Source organism: Aotus nancymaae, unplaced genomic scaffold (assembly GCF_030222135.1).
Source record: "Aotus nancymaae isolate 86718 unplaced genomic scaffold, 86718_ANA_hifiasm-v0.15.2.pri h1tg000059l, whole genome shotgun sequence".
Lineage (NCBI taxonomy): Eukaryota > Metazoa > Chordata > Mammalia > Primates > Aotidae > Aotus > Aotus nancymaae.
The window spans coordinates 17,658,683-17,679,356 of NW_026988473.1; the positions used below are offsets into that span (position 1 = coordinate 17,658,683).

The 20,674-nt window shown below is 41.0% G+C and overlaps 1 protein-coding gene across 3 annotated transcripts in view; it reads right to left on the minus strand.

Annotated features, from left to right (window-relative positions):
• Positions 1-1,258: 1,258 nt before the first annotated feature.
• LOC105717305 (exostosin-2) overlaps positions 1,259-20,674 on the minus strand; it is a 189,504-nt gene continuing 170,088 nt past the window's right edge. For all 3 annotated transcript variants that reach the window (XM_064365005.1, XM_012452407.2, XM_012452408.3), the window contains 4 exons: positions 11,959-12,102; positions 10,182-10,310; positions 8,067-8,149; positions 1,259-2,022 (listed from right to left, as the gene is read on the minus strand). In XM_064365005.1, the coding sequence (XP_064221075.1) occupies positions 1,884-2,022; positions 8,067-8,149; positions 10,182-10,310; positions 11,959-12,102 (495 nt within the window). In that variant the 3' untranslated portion in view covers positions 1,259-1,883. The remainder of the gene's footprint in view (positions 2,023-8,066; positions 8,150-10,181; positions 10,311-11,958; positions 12,103-20,674) is intronic.

Sequence of the window (20,674 nt, forward strand, 5' to 3'; positions counted from 1 at the left end):
AATGTTAGGCCCTCCGCTATGCCTGCCCCACATCTTGGAGAACAAACTAGAACAGCCCTAGAAAGGTAAGAGAGCCTCACTGTTCTTGTCAGCCTCTGGTATCTGGGTGACAACAGAAATCCTTTTTCCTTGTTTTCTATCATATCATCCCCAATATTATGAATATGAGACCAAAATGCTTCCCATGTCTCCTACTGACCGGTACGTATTACCCTAATCAAAAGTACTTGTTAAGCACCTGTATTTGCAGTTGTCAGGCACTGAAAAAAATCACAGCTTCAGTTTCTGCATTTGCAAAATGAACAGACTGGATGAGATGATTGCTTGTCCCCTTGGCAATAATAGTCCATGACTGGATCACTCATTCATATGAAAGAAGACGAAACTCTTATGATTTCCACTTCCAACTTTGCTGCTTCTGAAATTTTCTGACCTCTCAAAGTCTGGGGAACACATCTGAAGTGACTCTTGATGAAACTACAGCATAATAACTGCTCACCTTCACGTCACACAGCAGAACAATGGATAGTGTATGAGTGACGCTGACTGGCATACCAACTAGGTTTCTGTAATCATATCCATATACTAGGCAAATTATTATGTATTTTGTGTTTTGGGGACACATGTTATGGCCAAGCCCAAACTGTGGCTAATCTTAATATTAGAGCCAGATAAATCTGTTTCGAATCCATAACATTTAACATTTGCCAAGGTAGATTTGTTCATCAACTGGGCTTAAAGAGGTATAATTCACACATGTGCAGTACTAGTAAATGCTGAAATCTAATGATTTAAATATACCGGCAACTGTTGCAAAGCAGTTGTACAGCAGCATTTAACATTAGCCAGAACCACCCTGGCTAATGTTAAGTTTATACCAAAAGAATGAGAGAAATTCTGGCACCCCCTTGGGGTGGGGGTCACAATTCCCACAACTTTTACAGGTACCAGCGAGAGTGACTCCTTGTAGGGCTAGTACAGACCCTCTGTTTTGCTCTGACAATACCTATAAAACATTGACTGGATCTAATCAAGAAGCAAAAAGATTCCTCTGGAGGTTTTTGAGTCATCTGCTCTTAAAATGTTTACAATTTGGGACCGTCTTATGCTTGGTGCACAGGGTACCAGACATTCCTCCTGGCGTATGTTCCCAGACATGGGCTGATGACTGTTGTTAGGCCAAAGATGGAGTTACATATACCAAAGGAGAAAGGTGGTTCCCTGGACTATCAGGAATCGGTGTGTAAGACACAGTAGAAAAAGGAATAAAAAATGATTTTAATTATATCAAAAAGCCAAACCAAAGAGGAACAGTTCATGGAACTGACAGGAGCCTGACTCGGCGGCTGGTGCTCTTCTGTGAACAGTCCCGGCACTGCAGGTCCCAAGGCATTTAGCAAATCCCACCAAGATGCTTGGGTTTCGCACCAAATTCTGGGCTTGACTGTTCCTCCAAAGAACTCACTGACGTCCGGGCACCTTTTACATGATTCCCCAGACCTAAATGGGCTGACAGGTTTCTCTTCTCCAGCCGTCTTACAGCCTGTGAAGTTTCCTTCTAGATTGTTATACAGGAACTGAAAACAAAGGGAGTCTCAGCTGGATTTAAACCTGGAGCATGCCACAAAGGCTTCCACTTGGCATTTTTTAGAAGAACCCATCAGAGATCATACAAAATACAAGAACAGAGGTTGCATAGCTCGAGGTGCTTGGATATTCCTTCTAGGTTTCTGTTCTTGAGAAAGTGGGTTAGGTGGGTATATGCCAAGATCCAAGGAGGTCAACCTTCCACCCTTAACCCACCACTCTGACATCAGAGTGCTGGCAGGCCTTGTTCCCTCCCTATCCCAGCCTTCCATTCACACCTCCACCAGTGGCACGTTTCATAAGCTGCCAATGTTGGGGAAGCTCTTCAGTTTTTCAGGAAAGTCGTCTTTGTACAGGACAGGGTCAGCTCGGTGTTCCACCACCTTGAGAGGCATGGTCCCGAAGACTGAAGCAAACTTGTTGATGCACTCTGACCTGTAGGTTTTAGGGAGGGGTTTGAGCAGAATGAGAAGGATGGGGGCAGGGAGAAAAGAGAAAATGTTCAAGAGGCTGAGAGACAACAGCAAAACATGTAATGTTCAACATCAACCAAAAAACCTCAAGTAGCCACAGTCTCCTCCCAGGTTCTGAAAAAGGTTGAAAGAGGTGAACCGGGGGTGCTTGGACTATTAGTTCAGTGGGAGAACGTGAACAGGAGATGCTGCTTGGAGGCCAAGGGCCTGCAAAGGTCAGAATATCTTTTCCCCTCCCCCTCAAATTCCAGTCATTCCTCCAGCTCAGTGTGAGAGGGCCTCAAACCAAGGTGGATTAGCTGCCAACAATTCTTAACCCCATCTATGCCAGCTAAGAGAAGGCAAAGGGTGGAAAGAAAAAAAAACTACTTGGATCTGAGCTTCAGTTTATTGCAGTTTAAAAGGCAGAGGAGAGATCTTGCTCACAAACTGATGAAAGGCAAAAAACGGTGACAGGGCCAGATTTCAAACAATAAACACTCCATTCATTCAACCGACATTTCGGAGGGCCTATAAGTGGCAATCTCTGGGAATTATGTCAGTGTGCACAAGCTCTTCTGTGAAAACTGAAGTTCACATAGGACAGCCTTCATCATTTTCATCATTTTTGTCACTCCCATGTCAGAACTGTTAGCAATAACTACTTCAGTGCCAGTACAGCACAGCACCACTAGAGGAGGGGAGAGACCAGTTCCCCACCTCCACCCCACCCCCAAAGCCAGGCTTCTCAGAGGTGAGCAGGTCAGGCATGTGTTCGGGAATGGTTGTGGTCAATCAGGCCAACTGAGTGTGACAGCTGGGTAATGAGGACACTTCAGCACCAGGCCAGGGGGAAAACAAGCCTGGAAAAGCTGCTTTTGAAGTCAAGAGGATCTCAAGGATGGATTTCAGAAAGGTCAACACTCTCGCCTCAGTCAGGCCCAGGACACCTGAGAGCGCTACAAAAAGAACACACTCTAACTGGAGGCAGAACCTTTCACCAAGCAGGAGCTGAATGTCAAGACGCAGACCAGAGAGGTCTCTTCTGTCCCCAGAGGTACCGCAAGCATTGTTTCAAATTATTTTCATCAAGTTTTTGTCCAAGTGCTTTGAGCTTTAGCAAGAAAGCAGTTAATTAAGAAGACTGCCATTATCTTCTCTCTTGGTCATCACATTTCTAAAAAAAATCTGTTACTATTTTGAGCTTTTAACTCATAACATCATCATACCCACCAACACCACAAATCAACCACTACTGTTTACTATATGTTCCAAAGTGTGTTAAAATTGCTTTCTATGCATTAACAATGCACTTAATCCTTACGACAACCCTATGGGGTAGGACTATTATTCCCATTTTATAATGGGAAGACTGAGATACAGAGAGGCTAAATAACATGTTCAAAGGTGAAATAACTAGAAAAAGCTAGAGCCAAAGCAGGCATTCTGGCTTCTGAGGCTAAAGTCTTAATTAGTATTGTTCCTACCTAGCAGGAGAGTTAAGGACCTTGACCATTCAAGGAGGCCCACCGCTTCTCTAGTACGGGGCTGTGTGAAGGAGAAAGAAGTACTCACTAGACCTGGGTTAGCCAGGGGCAGCTGTCAACAAATCAAGCTGGCCTGAGCCCCAGTGACTTCTTGCCTATGACCCATTCCTATTGGCAGATCTAGTTACAGAGGAGACATTGTCCTCAATACTCTCCACAGGGCCATGGAGCCATTATCCACTGCCAAGAACCAGGATTCTTCTTTAATACATACTTGCTAGTACCTACGCTGGGCATGGCTGGGCTTTGCTGGCCAGAGTCTGTGTGGATAACTAGAAATGAAAAGAGTCTGTACAGGTTTACAGGCAGAACAACAGTCAAGAGTAAAACCTTGGAGAGATTTGATTTTATCTGTCATTGCTTTGACCCCATAATTGGAAGAGGGAAGTTATTGTCCCAAGCTTGGTCCACCTCATTTTGTTAAAGTTCATCCATCTTTTCCCAGTCTTCCTTCAACTTGGAACTAGGAACACCACCTCCTGAGTCTCCAAAGACTTCCAGCAGGAGGGAAACTCAGCCACTGTCATGTAATGATAGAGTGTAATCCAAAGAGCAGGCTCTGTTGCCAGCGCAAACTTGAATTTAAAACCCAGTTCCACCACATTCTACCTCTGGGTTCTTGGGCCAGTTACTTAACCTTTCTGAACCTTAATTTCTTAACCCATAACATGAGGCTGCTATAAACCCAATAGTTGGACAAGGGGGGTGATGAGTATGAGGGAGGATTATTTTAAGGAATTCATGAGATATGTATGTCAATTATATGGCACATAGCAGTTGTTAATTCCCAGTTCCCCTTTATTGGACCTTCTCCAGCCTGCCTGTTCCTTGTTCCTTCCGTGCTTCTGAGCACTGTATATCCTGGTTCTCTCCTGGCCTTTCCAGTGGTTGCCTCTCTGTTTTGTTACTCTTTGTGTCTCCTAAATGTCAGAATTTTTCAAGATTCTGCCTTTGCTTTTCTTTAGTCAACGGCTTTCTCTGGACAAATGATTGCCACATACAGTTAGCCATTTATATCCAAGGGTTCCATGTTGTAGATTAAACCAACCTTGGATCAAAGACATTCAGAAAAAACTGTATCTATACTAAACACGTACAGACTTTTTTTCATGTCATTATTCCCTAAACAATGCCATATAACAACTATTTACATGGCATTTATGTTGTATTAGGGATTCTAAGTAATCTAGAGATGATTTAAACTGTAAAGAAGGATATGCGAAAGTTATATGCAAATCCTAGGCCATTTTATATAAGGGACTTGAGCATGCATGGATTTTGGTATCCTCCAGAGGTCCTGGAACAAATCCCCTGTAGATACTGAGGGATCACTGGGCTCAACTTTTTTTTAAAACTTCTTTCTGAAATTCTAGTTCCACATATCTATATCTTGATATGCATATATAAAAGTATATACAGAGACTGATTTCAGTAATGATAAAACTCTGGTCCTCCAAAAAAAAATAGTATATACAGAAAGCAAGACCCCCAAATCACTTATCTTATTATTCTCCAAATTCACCCCTGATTAACATCGTCTCCTGTCCCCATTAATGACACTGTTGAGGTCCAGCAGTTCGCTCTAAGCTCTCCCCTTATCGGTAACTCCTCCTAAACCTATTACTTATACTGCTAAAGATACTTCTACCACCCCTCTTTACTCAAAATCTTAAAGGCATCTTTGTTAAGTCCTTCTCCATACCTTCCCTGCATCTATTCAGTTGGAAACCAAGTTTAGGTACATCTTCCTTTGGAAAAAAAAATCGCTTGTAATTTAATTTGTTCCTTCCTTTCTACATGCAGCTTCATTAAAGGCTCTTCTAACGGGTCTTTTCTCCAATCTCTTCACTCTTCATTCCATCCTGTGCATTACTTCCAAATTAATCTCAAAGCAATACTTGAATCCAGCTAGTCTCATGTTCAAAAATTCTACAGCTCACCAGAGCCCGAAGGAAAAAATTCTAGCTCCTTATTTGGGGATTCAAAGCCCTTTGGAGTCCAGCACTAACAGGCTAGCATTCTAAGCTCTAGCCAAATTGGGCTTCTTATTGCTTGCCAAATAAACCTTGAACTTGCTGATCAGACACCCTTGACAAACCATCCAGTTTCTGCTGCCGAGAGTCTCTGCTTCTGGCCCAGGGTTTTACTGATTGGGATCCTAGTGATTTTTGAAGGATCACTTCAAGTGTCACCTCTTTTAGGAAGTTATTCTTAATAATGAACCTAGTAAAAAGTCACTTCTCTTTCACCTGATCAATTATAGCCCTTTGAGCCTCTCTCAGAGCACTCATCACAAATAGCATTGTTACATATATCTGTAACACTGTTAAGGTCCTTGATACTGTTAAAGTCCAATGGTTCACTCAAATCCCTCCCTTCATCAGCATCTCTTCCTAACTATATATCCTACATATCACAACATAACCTACCATGCCTGTAATCCCAGCACTTTGGGAGCCCTAGGTGAGAGAATTCCTTGAGGCCAGGAGTTCAAGACCAGCCTGAGTAACATGGCGAGACCCTGTCTCTACAAAAAATTTAAGAACCAGTTAGCATGGTGGCATGCACCTGTAGTACCAGATGAGGAGGCTGAGATGAGAGGATCACTTAAGCCTAGGAATTCAAGGTTGCAGTGAGCCATGATTATATAACTGCACAACAGAGCAAGATCCTTTCTCTTAAAAAAAAAAATCTTCCAAAGAGAAAGCCTCTATATGTCCCTTAGTTACTCATTCCATAGCTTAATTACTCATATCATTATTTAATCATAATTATATTTAAGTTAAATCTCCCCCACTGCATTTTTTTTTTTTTTTTTTTTTTTGGAGACAGAGTTTCACTCTTGTTGCCCAGGATGGAGTGCAATGGCATGATCTCAGCTCTCTGCAACCTCTGCCTCCTGGGTTCAAGCAATCCCTCCCAAGTAGCTGGGATTATAGGTGTGCACCACCATGCCCAGCTAATTTTGTAGTTTTCTTTTTTTTTTTCAGTAGAGACGGGTTTCACCATGTTGGTCAGGCTGGTCTTGAACTCCTGACCTCAGGTGATCCACCCGCCTTGGCCTCCCAAAGTGCTGGGATTACAGGCATGAGCCATCACATCCAGTCCTCACTGCATTTTAAACCTCCTTACATTTGTTAAGATAGCAGTTGCGCTAGAGGAGCTGTTTAGCCTCAGCATGAACTTCAAGGCCATCATCAGGTCAACTTTTCTCCCTATACTTCCTTTCCTGGACCATATATCCTCACCATTTTAACTCAGCCCAAATAATAAACACTTAGCTTGCTATTAAGAATCTTCCTCAAATGTAGACAATGGGGTAGGTTTAAATAACAATTTCATGCACTCTAATAGAAGTCCAATTGGGTCTCTTCCAAAGGAGCTATGACAGTGAATGTCACTACCCTTAACTGTGAAATACTTATGATGCCAGTGATAGTATATTATTTCACATCAACAGCTGGTAAAGGTCATGTCATTTGGGTAATATTTATGTATGAAGAAGATAAAGAGATTGCTTAGAAGGTAAAAAGGAGTAAAACATTGTAGAAACCAGGCCAACTCTGTACATACACACAAAAATTCTCTAGGCTTGAAGAATTTTAATATAGCTGATAGATTTCAGAAATGAATTCTGCAAGCAGAGGCATATGAAATCTGTGAAATCTGAACTAGATATTGCAAAAGGCTACTATATCATTATCTGAGTGCATTTTGGTCCCCTGACAAGTGCTACTGGGATGTCAGAGCTTGCTGTCTTGTATAAAGAACTGCCTTCTGAAAGTATTAGGTTTAATTCAGGCACTTTAAAGCTTGGGGACTTTGGGGGTACAAGTGAGAACTATTAGGTCTAGTATAGTCTTAAGGGAAGACACAGACACACATCTCCCACTCCTTTTATACTTACTACAAGGCTTAGGATTACATTCCACACAAAGGTGTGCTGGTTGAGTAACTGACTTGAATCGAAATAAAGAGAGTATTTCAGAGCTGTCTTGCCCCTCTGTCTGTAACATAACAGCTTTGCTTTCGATCCTGTTCTTGGCAGGCATTTCTATAGTGTCAGCAAAGGTAATTTGTCTCTGGGGGGTGTGGTTTAATTCTTCTAATCAAGCTTTTACTATAACATGGTGCTATTACCCTGAAAAATAATCCAGTATTTCCTTGGAATTAACTAGCTTCCACTCAAATGACTATAGATGGTTAACTGCTTAGTCCACATGGAAAATCTGTCTTCTGGAGTTTAAGGCCAGCTATATTTTTAAGACCCTTCCAGCCATTACAAATTGAGTGAGTAGCATTTCAAATTAATTCTTTGGGTGACCTGGGCTTGAACTAACCCAATTCCCACACTGCATATGGAGGTGACTATGGCTACCAGCTGCTGTCCTTATATCTCCAACAAAGTCCCATAAACAGGCCTAAGGCAGGAAATGGAGATCAGAGGCTAAGGCACACTTTTGGTTGGTGGCTCACTTACCTCTCCACCATGTGTGTTTGGTCTAGAGAAAGCCCATCTATGGCTGTGCACTCAGGACACTTGAATTTCTTTCTTGGGGTTACCTGCCAGAGGGAGACAAAAACATACCTGGCTGTCAGTGTCAAGGACAATAAAATCATGCTTGTGACACCACACTGCATGCATTCTTCTGTGTTGTAAGCTGAGACATTGTTCAGCACACACACACACCTCGCCATTCCTCCATTCAACTCTGTCTGGCTCAGCCAACAGTAGAACTCACAAGGGCCCAATAAAAAAGGCTTGGAGGGCTTTTGCCTTCTGTAACTGGAAAGAAGTGGTGATGACAAGCTCCTTAATTCCTGTTTAATGACTGTTTTCTCACTGCCAAGGTCCTTGTATAAACACCATTTGTTCTTGTAGCCATAAGGGCGATGAAATACAGCTTCCCATAACTTTCACCATAACCTTAGTTCCAACAGGCGCTCTTTCTCCTACTTCCAGCTAATGGCAAATGCTATGAGCAGCACCATGCTCTTGAAGATGCCAGGTTATTTTGCAATTCCCTCGAGTCAAGAAAAAAATTGATTGGTCCCTCATATTCTGAATCTTTTTCCCTGATCCCCCTCTGCCCTCTCAAACCTTAAACTTCTAGTGATCTTTCTAGCAAACTCAGGGGAAGCTGCTATCCCAACCTAGTGAAGATAAATAAACAGTGAAGAGATGGGAGGGAAAAAATGCTAGATAACTAAGTCCAGGTGAAGAAGCATTGAGACACTGGGCATTACCGTCCAGAGTGAGCAGACACAGGTAAAAACATGTTGAAGCATATTAAAAAGCAAATTTGGGGGCTGGGACTGGTGGCTCATGCCTGTAATCCCAGCACTCTGGGAGGCCAAGGTGGGTGGATCACCTGAGGTCAGGAGTTCAAGACCAGCTTGGCCAATATGGCAAAACCCCATCTCTACTAAAAGTATAAAATTTAGCTGGGCATGGTGGTGGGCCCCTGTAATCCCAGCTACTCAGGAGGTTGAGGCAGGATAATTGCTTGAACCTGGGAGGCAGAGGTTGCAATGAGTTGAGATCACACCATTGCACTCCAGCCTGGGTGACAGAATGAGACTCTGTCTCAAAAAAGAGCAAATTTAGGGATGGGAGGAGTCCCTTAAAAACAACTCTCACAATTTACATTATTTAATTGTTTTTGTGGTCAGCTGTTCACTGAGTTATTTAGAGAGCTGGGGGACAGGGTATGGACTGGGGCAAGTTTGGTGAGCACGGAGAGTGATTTTTCCTCTTTCCCTATTCACTTTGGTTTAATCTGGCTTCTCTCATTAATTGACAGCTTGAGGAATCAGTGGGTAATGCCATACTATGCTTCCAGCATAAGCTCCCCTAGGAATTTGCCTTTTTAGGCAGATTCCTAGGGAACCTGGCATTGCCCATTTGCACACATGAAATTCTAATCTAGAAGGAAAAATGGCCAAGATGATTCTACTCATATAAAGAAGTGTACCTTCTCTACATATCTAGGGATCTTATTTGAACAATGTCTAAATTTGAGGAATAAATAGGCCTCTTATACAGATACAAAGACCTCCCATAGGATCTTTGTGTATTCTCAGCTTTTAATATGCTATGGGAAAGGTACCTTTAAAAACTGGTAATTGATATTTAAAAACAATTAAATTCATTGTGCTTAGAATAACTACAATTACATAACTATATAAGGTGTACTATTTTCTCAACATCTATGTGTGTATATATATATATATATAAAAGCTACCTTAAGAAAAATTTAAACTACCTCCTTTAACTAAAAGAACTAGATTCCAAATCAGCTTTGAGAATATACTTAGGTTTTTGATTTATAGATTGACTATCATAGCTTTTATCTCTGATACTGAAGGTTAAAAACTGCAACCAAAGAAACTATAAAAAAACAAAAGTGTTTAAATTGTGAAAGCCTAGCTTTGATTTCCCAATGTGACCGCATCAATCATAGAAACTTAAACTAAAATAGAGCTTAAAGTTTATCTAGTCCTATATTTAATTTATAGTTACAAGAACTTCTTAGGCTCAGATAATAGATATTTGCCCAAGATCACAAAGCAAGTGAGTAGCAGAGCCTCCTACCTTGATAACTGCTTTTCCCGTGACGTTGGCCACCAGGAAGTTCATGGCAATATCTTCACAGTTCATATGGGCATCTACCCAGTTCTTGATATCCCCAGGCATTTTGTAGGTATACAGGTAATTAAAATACTGTCAAGTGAAACAGAAAGAAGAAATATTAAAAAAAATAGCAGTTCCCTTTGGCTGATAAATAAGGGGCAGCATAGCCAAGGCATGGGGACAAGCTTCCTCTCATAAGATTGAGCACAGGGCCGTATTAATAGGAAGGGTAAAAGAAAGTATTAGAATGCCTTTGGTCAAGTGACTAAGCATGTTCAATATGGTCATTCTTCTTCCCAAGTGTGTGCTTTTTAAAGTAGAAGAAAAATGAGGCAATTCTAAAACTACCATATATATGAAATAGTGTAGAAATTAATGGGTCAAAAAAAAAAGCATACATAGTCTACTACCATAAGTCCCATGAATCATAAACCTCAGTTTTTGTTTTTTCATTTGTTTATTGCAAAATTAAAAAAAAAAAAAAAAAAAAAAAAACCATTCCTGGATCTAGAGACCTGAAAACTGAGGGCAGCAATGCTAGCTAACAACACACAATCGATAGGAATTCAGCTAAATTAAATGAACTGTGTTGAGCTGAACAGACCTTTCTCCTGACATCAGTTCCTTATGCTACTGCTGACAACAGACAAGTTATTATTGTTTAATTGAGCCATAAACTCCCACAGAGCATCCTACCATTGAACTGAATATTCTAAAATCAAATGCATATTCCCCAATCTCTCCCTAATAAAAAGAGACAAAACCATAAAGTGATGATTCCCAGAAGAGAGGAAGTACAAAAGACTAATAAATACACAAAAGGAATTTCAATCTTACTAGTAATCAAAGTTAAAACAACAAAATTCTTTTATTTATTAAAATTGCTAATTTCTTTTCTATTAAACATATTTCATGCAAGAAAAGGCATGTAAAACAGTTTTATATTTTGCTGGTGGGAATGTAAACTCACAGAAACAATACTGAAACCAACAGACACATACACACACACATATACACAGACAACATATATATGTTTAGAATATTCACAACATACATATGTATATGTCATATATGTGTATATATGCATGTACATACATATACCTTTAAAAAACTCAAAATATTCATTCCCTTTGATAAAATAATTCTATTTCTAGGAATCTATCACAATGGTCATGAGTACAAACAGTTAAGAAAATGGACATCAATCACTAACATCAGATATTAAGCATTATCTAAAATAGCAGAAATTTAGAAAGAAATATCCAAGATAGTAAAATAGTTATATATGACTTCTAAAACATTAATATAATGGTATCTTAATTATGCTAAGAAGTAATAGTTAATGAACAAATGTTAATGACATGAGAAAAGCCTCAGAATACAATACATGAAGAAAGCAGGCTAATGAGAATATTTACAACTGTCTGTGTGTATGTACAATTAAGTAAATAAATAAATGGCAAGCTGGAAACAGCATCTAAACAATAAAATGGTTATCTCTAAGTGACAGAATTACAAGTAACTTTTCTTCATTCTATTTTACGTATTTTCGTATTTTCTGCTCTGTGCGTGCATTACTTTTATAATTAGAAAAAGGATAGCTTTATTTGTAAAATACCGTCACACAATATGGCTTTTCTAAGCCCTCTCGGCAGGTATGAAAAACTAAATTGGATCAGATAAAATGTGTATCATTCTCTCAGTTTTGTCAACTTGCCCCAAGACTGTGCCCCCTTACCTTGTGATAAAAAGCTGCCCCAGTAAGCACCATGGACACTTCATTCGTCCACTCAGACTCATACTTCCACTTATTCATCTCATGATCCCAGAGATGCAGACGACCCGGGTAACCCACCAACCGGTCAGGAAATTCCCGCCAGACCTAAGAACAGACGCACAATAACAATCAAGCCCCAGTTCAGACAGCAACCAATCGGTGCTGAGTTATCCAAACAGGTATCAACAGACTTCCTAGATTCAAACAATTATAACCTAAGAAGGTCATAATGGGCTTCTAGAGATGTTCCGTCAAACAGGTGTGAGTTATTCTGTCAATAGTCAAAAACAGGTGCTGATTCTGACTTCTTCCCTATCTTCCTGTAAGTGCTTGGGAATTTCAAGTAATGTGGGGTAACAGCTTACTGAGTTGGGCCAAGGTAGGCAATCTCTTAACATATGATTAATGAAATAGGTTCCATTCTTAATGAATTCACAAAATGAAGGATAAATGGAACCCTGCCACTCAACTGCCCTGATTTTTATTAAATTGGTGATTATGGTAAAAACTTATAATAAAGTCTCCATTTCTTTAAAAACAAAAAAACAAACAAACAAAAAAACACATCTATTTCTCTTGAACATACACCCATTCTTATGACCTACTGGAAGCCTAAAGGATAGAAGGGCTGTCTGATTCTGTAATCTGTAACACAATGAAAACAAATACTGATTTCCATATCTGGAAAGGTCCTTACATAGCATTTTGTTGGATTAAGCAGAATTGGGTATACTGAGGATAAGGAACTTCCAATACCTTCTCCCATGTATTTCTGTGTAATTTAGTTTGACTTTGAAAAGATCCATACCATGAATGAGTGTGACAATTTGCTGGCTGGTCTTGATGCCTCTTCTCAGACTCTGTTGCTAATTCCTCAACCATCACCAGACTTCTAAATAATGGAGTTTCTGAGAATTCAGTCCTAGGCCCTATCCTCTTCTTCAAACTCTCTTTCTTTAAGTAATCTCATCTAGCTTCAATCACTTTAAATACCATCAATAATCTGGTGACCTCTGAATTTATGTTTAGGCCCGAACGTTCCTAAGATAGCCAACCACTTAGTTAGTATCTCCATCTGGATAAACAAACCTAACATGGCCAAAACATAACTCTTGATTCCACATCCCCAGACAAGTCATTCTCCCAATCTTCTCCATCTCAATAAATCATCAGGCCAATTGCTCAAACCCAAAAGCTAAGACTCAGCCTTTATTCCCTCCTCTCCTCATATTCAATCTATTAGTGAGTACTGCTAGCTCTAGTTCTATCTCTTATCATCTCTAGTGCCATTCCCTCTGGCCCAAATCACCACCATCACTCACCAAGATTACTGTGCTAGCCTTCTAACTTGTCACCTTCCTGCCACTCTTGCCCTTCCCAAGCATCATTTGCACAGCATCCCTAAAAGGATCATTCCTAAAAGAATATTAGGGTATTTTCTGCACAGGGTAATTCAACCAGTGCCTTCTATCTTATTTGATATCTATTTTAATAGAGTTATTTTCATCATCAATTTCCCTAAATATATATAAAGATCATATGATCATATGCCAGAGCAAATAGAGGCTTCCCCAACACACGAGTGTTGCTGAGTCCAGAAAGGACACTTCATGCCATTCCCTAGGGCACAGCCAGTGTGTTAGGACCCTCTGCCATTTTAAGTTTCCTAGGGTTGCTGTTAACAAAGAACTACAAACTGTGGGACTTAGATCAGAAATTAGTTTTAAGTTCTAGAGGTCAGAAATCTGAAAACAAGGTGTTGTTAGGGCCATGCAACCACTGATACATGTTGGACAATGTTTCCTTGCCTCTTCCCAGCTTCTGGTGGCTGGCTGTCAATCTCTGGCATTGCTTGGCTTATAGATGCCTCACTCCAACCCTCCATCTTCACAAGGCCATCTTCCCTAGGCCATCTTCCCTCTGTGCAAGTCTATCTCTATGTCTAAATTTCCCCTTTTGATAAGGACATCAGTCCATGAATCAGGGCTCACCCTGACCACATTTTAACTTGATTAACCTCTGAAAATACCCAATTTCCTAATAAAGTCACATTTTGAGGTACTAAGGATCAGGACTTCAACAGTTCAATCCATAACATCATTCCCAAAATATTTAAAGAAAGGTCCCGCCTTCAAAACAAAACAGAAAATGGCTTCCTACTGCACTGAGAATACTATCTGAACTCCTTCACATGTCACAAAGGGCCCGTCCCTCTTCGCCTCTTCTCTCACCGTGTCCCCTCACACTCCAGAGGCCCTTCTGTTCTTCAGCCACCACTAGACCTCGAGCCCTCTGCTCTTTCTGTTTCTTCTGCTGGAGTGTTCTAGCTCTTCCAAAGGCTTGGGTCCTTCTCATCCGTCAGGTCCCTGTTTAAATGTCGACTACTTTGAGAGGGCTTCTCAAACCTTCCTTGCTGAGGCAAACAGCACCTCCAATCAGCCACTCCTTGCCACACTCCCCAACCCCATCCTTTTCTTTACCAAACTTTCGATTGAACTGTTACCTTGGCTACTTATTATGTATTTTCCTCTTATAAAATTTAAACTCAAGGTGGACAGAGACCGTTTTATACAGTGTGGTATCCTAAGCACAAAGGACAGAGCCAGGCATGCAACAACATTCCACACACAGTTGTCTAACGCACGAATGGGCAGAATCGCAGCGACTAAAAAGCCAAGAATGAAAGGAACCAAAAATCCTTTTCTTCACAACCAGAGCCAGTATACTCCTTAATTCAGGAAAGAAGCCTGCAGCAGTACCGACCAGCAGTTACCATGAATAATAATGTGATATCCATGGTGTGTGAAGATCACAGTCCCAATTCCTCACTAAAGCACATGTTGTGACCTGCTTTTCCTGAAGCAGGTCAAGGGGCATTTTTGCTGAGACACTGGATTGTCTTGTCCAGTCCTCCCTGTGACCATCTCCATGCTTTTATGGAATGTCTGACCCAGGTCTTGGGTGTGGTCTGGAATCATGAAAAGAGCTTTCATTTGTGTGAAACCAGCTCACCTAACAGGGTTCTCAAACCCACAACCTTGGCCTCATTAGCACCATGTTGTAACCAACAGAGCTAATCGACCACAGGCATTGTCACAATAGCTGCAGACAAATGAATCCATGTCAAACATTTTCTCAGATGTGTAATGCTGCTGCTGTGTTCTCTCTACTTCGGAGTCTGTATTTCAGCAGATTAAAATAATACGACACTATTACAGTTTTATAGAGCCCAGAGCAGCAACACAGTATGTGAGCCATAACTTCTGTTTGTTTTGTGGGCCTGGGCAGATGCCATGAAATGTGCTGCCGGCTTCCTTTTCTCAGCACCAAGCACCTGCCTGTTCAAGTCACATCAATGCCATGACCACAGATTCACGGAGTTAAAGAGATTTCTGAAGGGCCCCAAGCACACATAACTAAACACCAGAGATACCAAAGTGAAAGAAAAGGAGTAGGGCATGGGGAGGGGACATCCAATTCGGTTGGCGCTTCTGCTGAAGACGGAAGTTGCTTTTCTCCCCTTGCTTACTTTGAGTCAACAGAGCTCTCTACTCCATGCAAAGAAAGTTCAGATTGCTTTCACTAGGGATTCTTCTTTACAAGCCCCTCTTCTGCAACCATAATAATAACATTATTATTATTGGCTCAGTTGTCAAGTCCAACGCTGTTAAGATTTTGGTCCTCTTGCTGTTGGCTGAAGTCACTTATCAGATTTCTCTCAGGGACTTAATTTGGTGACAATGAGTCAGATGCTGAACTATGCTGCTCTAAAAGGTATCAGAGGTGTCCTGAATTTCAGGTTGCTTTGGAGCCTTTAGTGAGCGCTCTTCCTCATGCAGGGCCTCTCAGCCCTTGAGTGATTCCAAGCAGCTGGATACAATCAAGATACCATCCTTGTCACTTCATCTATAACTCCGCAGCTGACTACAGGATCAAAACGGAGTGAAACAGAATGGGATGGGCCCTCTCTAATTGAGCCCTAGTGTAGTATGAAGTCGATTATGTATACAGTAAAGCATTTTCCCAGCCAGACGAGCAAGAGCGCAAACTCTACCCTGTCTCTTCATGGCTACCCACTCCTACCCTAATTCAACTTTTTTCTTTTTAGGTCAGGGAAATGCTCTCGGTCAGCCTTTTGTCATTACTGCCAGATGCCTTTATATATTGTGGTGTGGGCATCTGAAACCTCACAGACTATCCCTGGAGTTCTAGTAACAGTGCTTCCATGGTTATATTCAAATCACAAAGTCCATAGTAAATTGTCTATACTGTTGAAATCCTCCATATATATAGTGTGCTTGTCTATTTTAAATTGCACATACCTTTGGGGACAGAAGCCTATCTCTGTTAGAATAAACTCTATGCCTAAATTAAAGGCTTAGCGACAATTTGGATAGTCCTTCCATTTGTGGCTACCCCACACCACTAGTCAAATGGGGATTGTAACAATGTAAAAACATCCTCCAACTGTTTCTTTCCATTCTAACTTTTATAATCTTGGTCCTAAACACCTCTTACCTGATTATGGAAACGTTCTGCTCTCTAGCGTCTCAGCTGTGCTTACTCGGCCATTTTCCAAGTTCTTCTTTCTTGAGCCTCCTAAGGTCTTTTGTCGCATTCCATTACTATAGATAGGATCAAACAAAGATCATCTACCTTTGTGTAAAAGTCCACAGGAGGCAGCCTAGTCTGAGTCTCACACCCTATAGAAAGTGTACCAGAGGCACATGGTTAAAGTATGTCCACGAGACTCTGCCATGGGTGAGCTGTGTAACTGACGTATTCAAGGTATCTTGCTTTCATTTTGCCATCTATATAATGAGGGGTTGGATTAAGTGACTTCCAATGTCCTTTAACGGTTAAAATCTTGTATCTTCCTCCTCACTGACCTGTTCCCAGGGAACTAACCCACCAACTGTGATCTGTTTCAAGTTGCAAGTTTCTAAACAGCACAGGCTGCATTATCTAACTTTGTTTAAAATGCCATATGCATCTAAGTACCCAATAAATGGTCCTAAAAAGAGGATAATGCACTACATTCTAAGCCAGCTTAGAGAGTGCATTTTCAACTCAGGGTGTGTGCTAACCGCAGTCAGATTCAGGAAACAGACTGGGGGGATAAGGGGGAAGGTGTAACAACAGGTGGTGCCCATCTGGGATGTTCAATTATGAAATCACGGGTCAGCACTAGGAGAAAAGCCACTCTCTGAAGTGGCTTCTACAGTCATCACACTGTCAAAGGCACAGTTCCACAGGGATATTGCTACTGCGTGAGGAATGTAGCAGGACTCAGAACCAAGAGACAGACTAAGAAGTAGTGAGGGAAATGGAGTGGCGGTGCAGTATATGGATCCAAGGTGCGTCCAACTGGGAATGGTTTCACTTCCTTCCTTGCACGTACCACCTGAGTTTGGTCAATCCTTAACCACCAAAGTGCAACAGAACTCTATGAAGCAGCTTAAACCTTGTTGTCACATTCCTGGGTCAGTCAAGGCAGACTGCAAGGAACCCAATATGCAAAAGCATCTTTGAATTAGTGGCCCTTTTTCCCTTCAGGCTTTGCCTTGCATGCTGCCCAGATGGGGAAGGGGCAGCTGGCTGGCCTCCAATTCAGAGCTGGTTTCCACAGAGGAGCCAGTTATAGGATTCACTCTCAGTCCTCTGGGAACAAAGCTCACCTTTTAGTTTTGGAATTTCCTGAAATGAAGTGGAATGAAGGGACTGACTGGATTCATTTTCAGCTTGTGCTTTCAACTACATTGGTAGTTGGCAGTTTTTGTCAAGGAGGTGCTTTGCAAAAAGTCAAAGAGTCTTCATTTACTCCTGGGACACAATTCAAAGCTGATACTAGCCATCTAGAGCCAAGGAGCCCAGCAGTTGTCATGTAGAGTTCCCTGATGCTAACTAACTTTGACAAACACATGGACAAACTGCATTATGGATTAAGATTTACCTTTGAGATCACTTTAGTCTGCCTGAGAGACCTTCTCAACCCCAGGCAGGAGCTTGCTTAAAATAAGACAAGCAAGAAAACCAATCACATGGGCAGACTTCTGGGGTTTGGCCAGCATTCCCATTTGCCCCAATCTGGGTAGAGGTTCGTACATTTGTGCTAGGGCACCTGATCTCCATTCTTTACAAGTTCCTTTTTAAGGCCAGGGGCCATGATGATGGCAAAGAGACAGACTGGGTTTGGCCATAGTTGATAGAAAACTCTGTGTCATTAAATCTTTCAGTAATTACCACTACTAAGAAGAGACTACCAAAGAAAGCAGCTTTAAACATGTGCCTCGTCTTTGTATCTGTACCAGCTCACCAGATGGCATAACCATGAGCCTTCTGCGGATAAGAAGAAGACTCCCACTTTGGCAGTTGGAGCTGACGACTGCTGTCCAAGCTATCTCGGAGATCTGAGACCTCAGAGGTCATATAGAAGGCAGAGATAACTTGGTCCAGTTCCCTCACTGCACAGATGAGAAAAGTGAGACCTGGAGAGATGTGGTTCTCCCAGGGTTACAGTGCTAGGTCAATCCTAGATTGGCCCTAACTCCCAGTCCAATTCTTTATTCATGAAGTCATCTGGCTTCCTACCATGCTAATTCTAAAAAGCACCTTACTGTCCCCAAGCCCTGCTCCTCCTCTGAACACAAAGAAATCAGATTATGGTGTCTAAAATTACATTCAGGGTCAGTGTTCTTCAGCTCTGTGGTGCCAGTGGCAGATATGAAAAGTCACAGGTGCCTACTGAATGACCAGGTTTAGAATAGAACCAGGTAGGGAGAGGAGGTAGGGAACATGACAAAACCCTTTCCTCCCATCAGTCCTCATTTCTAAGAGCTACAGGCTCTTTGTGTATGTGGTTTTCATTTAGCAAAGAAAGCCATATGCTCACACCATTAAAAGAAAGAACTCCTGTCAGCTGTGCAGCACACTAGCAAGACTCCACATCTAACATCTGAGGGCCTACTGGAACCTCGTAATCTGTGAGGCTCTGGGGCAGAGAAGAAAACACAAGCAAAAAGAAGCCAAATGAAAGATTAACCCCAACTACTATTTTTCAGGAGGCAATGAATCTCTTGGGAGATAATAAGAAGGAAAGGAGAGATGTGAGTTTGAGGGGATGGGAGGAGGAGGAAGAGATGGGTCAGGATCAGGTCGTGGGTGTTCTAATTCTGTGCTCCCTAAGACCCAGTAAAGATGAAATCACTTTTATTTCCATAACCTCAACTCCAGTGTGGGTCATACTATTTCTAAGTATAATCTCAGGAGATTGCTTAATGAAGTTAAAAGGAGAATAGTCATTACAAGACAAATGATGATTCTCTTTAAATTCTGCACAACCAGTGGAAACAGAGACTTCAGTTTCTTATAAATAACCATTCTTGAGCCTTCAAAGCTTCAAGCTGATTTTGGTGAGGCTCAATTTAAATGACCAGGGATCAAAGATATTAGCTCTGTCCACCAAGGAGGAAATAAACTCTCCTTACTTCAAGTAGCTGCCCTGGTGACTTCCATCACTTGCAGTCAGGGACACTACCGCATAACTGGCCAATCCTCTTTGTTTTCTTATTATCATGCAAAGGTAGGAAATGGCATTGACCACAAACTCCGTAATCCTGGCTGACTTCAAAGCATAAATCTGCTTCCCAAATAATTATTTAATGCATTAATTCATCCTAGTGCCCTATATGTGTCCTTAAATCCCATAATCTCTTGGTGGAGATTCACGCAGCAGAGGGAATTTTTCAGGTTACTTATTTATTTATATCCCATCTATTTCCGAAAAATGATTTGGGAGTCGGTTATAATAAAAGGCAAAACTAAGGTCCAAAATATCATAACAGCCCTCAACATTATTAAATATATATATATATATAAACATACATCTAATATATATACACATATATCTAATAAACATATAGATATAGGTATATCTCCAGATATACTACATCTATCTTTAAAATCTTAATTCTGATATTAAGTTCTAGAAGGGCAATCCAACAGGAAGCTAAAGTCATACAAGTTCAGGGATGGAGAGATTTGAGTGTTCTTATTTTATTAATTCATTTACATATCTGACTCACAGATACTTACTAAGTTTCCAATATTTTATAAATTAAACATTTTAGTTTGAGATAATTATAGATTCACATCCAGTTGTAAGAAATAATGAAGAGTCTGTATACGCTTTACCCAGTTTCCCCCAACATCTTGCAAAACTATAGTATGACATCACAACATGATATTGACATTGATAGAATCAAGGTACAGAGCATTTCCACAGCCGCAAGGGTCCCTTCTGTTGAACTTTCAAGACACAACTGTGTCCCTCCCTATCCCTGACTCCTGGCAAGTACCCATCTGTCCTCCATTTCTATAATGTTGTCCTTTCAAGGAGGTTATATAAATGGAATCATACAGTATGTAACCTTTTTGGATTGGCTTTTTTCACTTGGCACAATTCCCTGAAGACATCCAAGCTGTCGTGTATATCAGTAGTTTGCTCCTTTCCATTGCTGAATGGTATTCCATGGTATGCACAAAGTTTTGGCAATTACAAATGAAGTTGCTACAAACATTCACATATAGGTTTTCACATGAGCATAAATTATCATTCCTCTGGGATAAATTCCCAAATGTATAATTACTGAGTCCTATAGCAGTTGCATGTTTAATT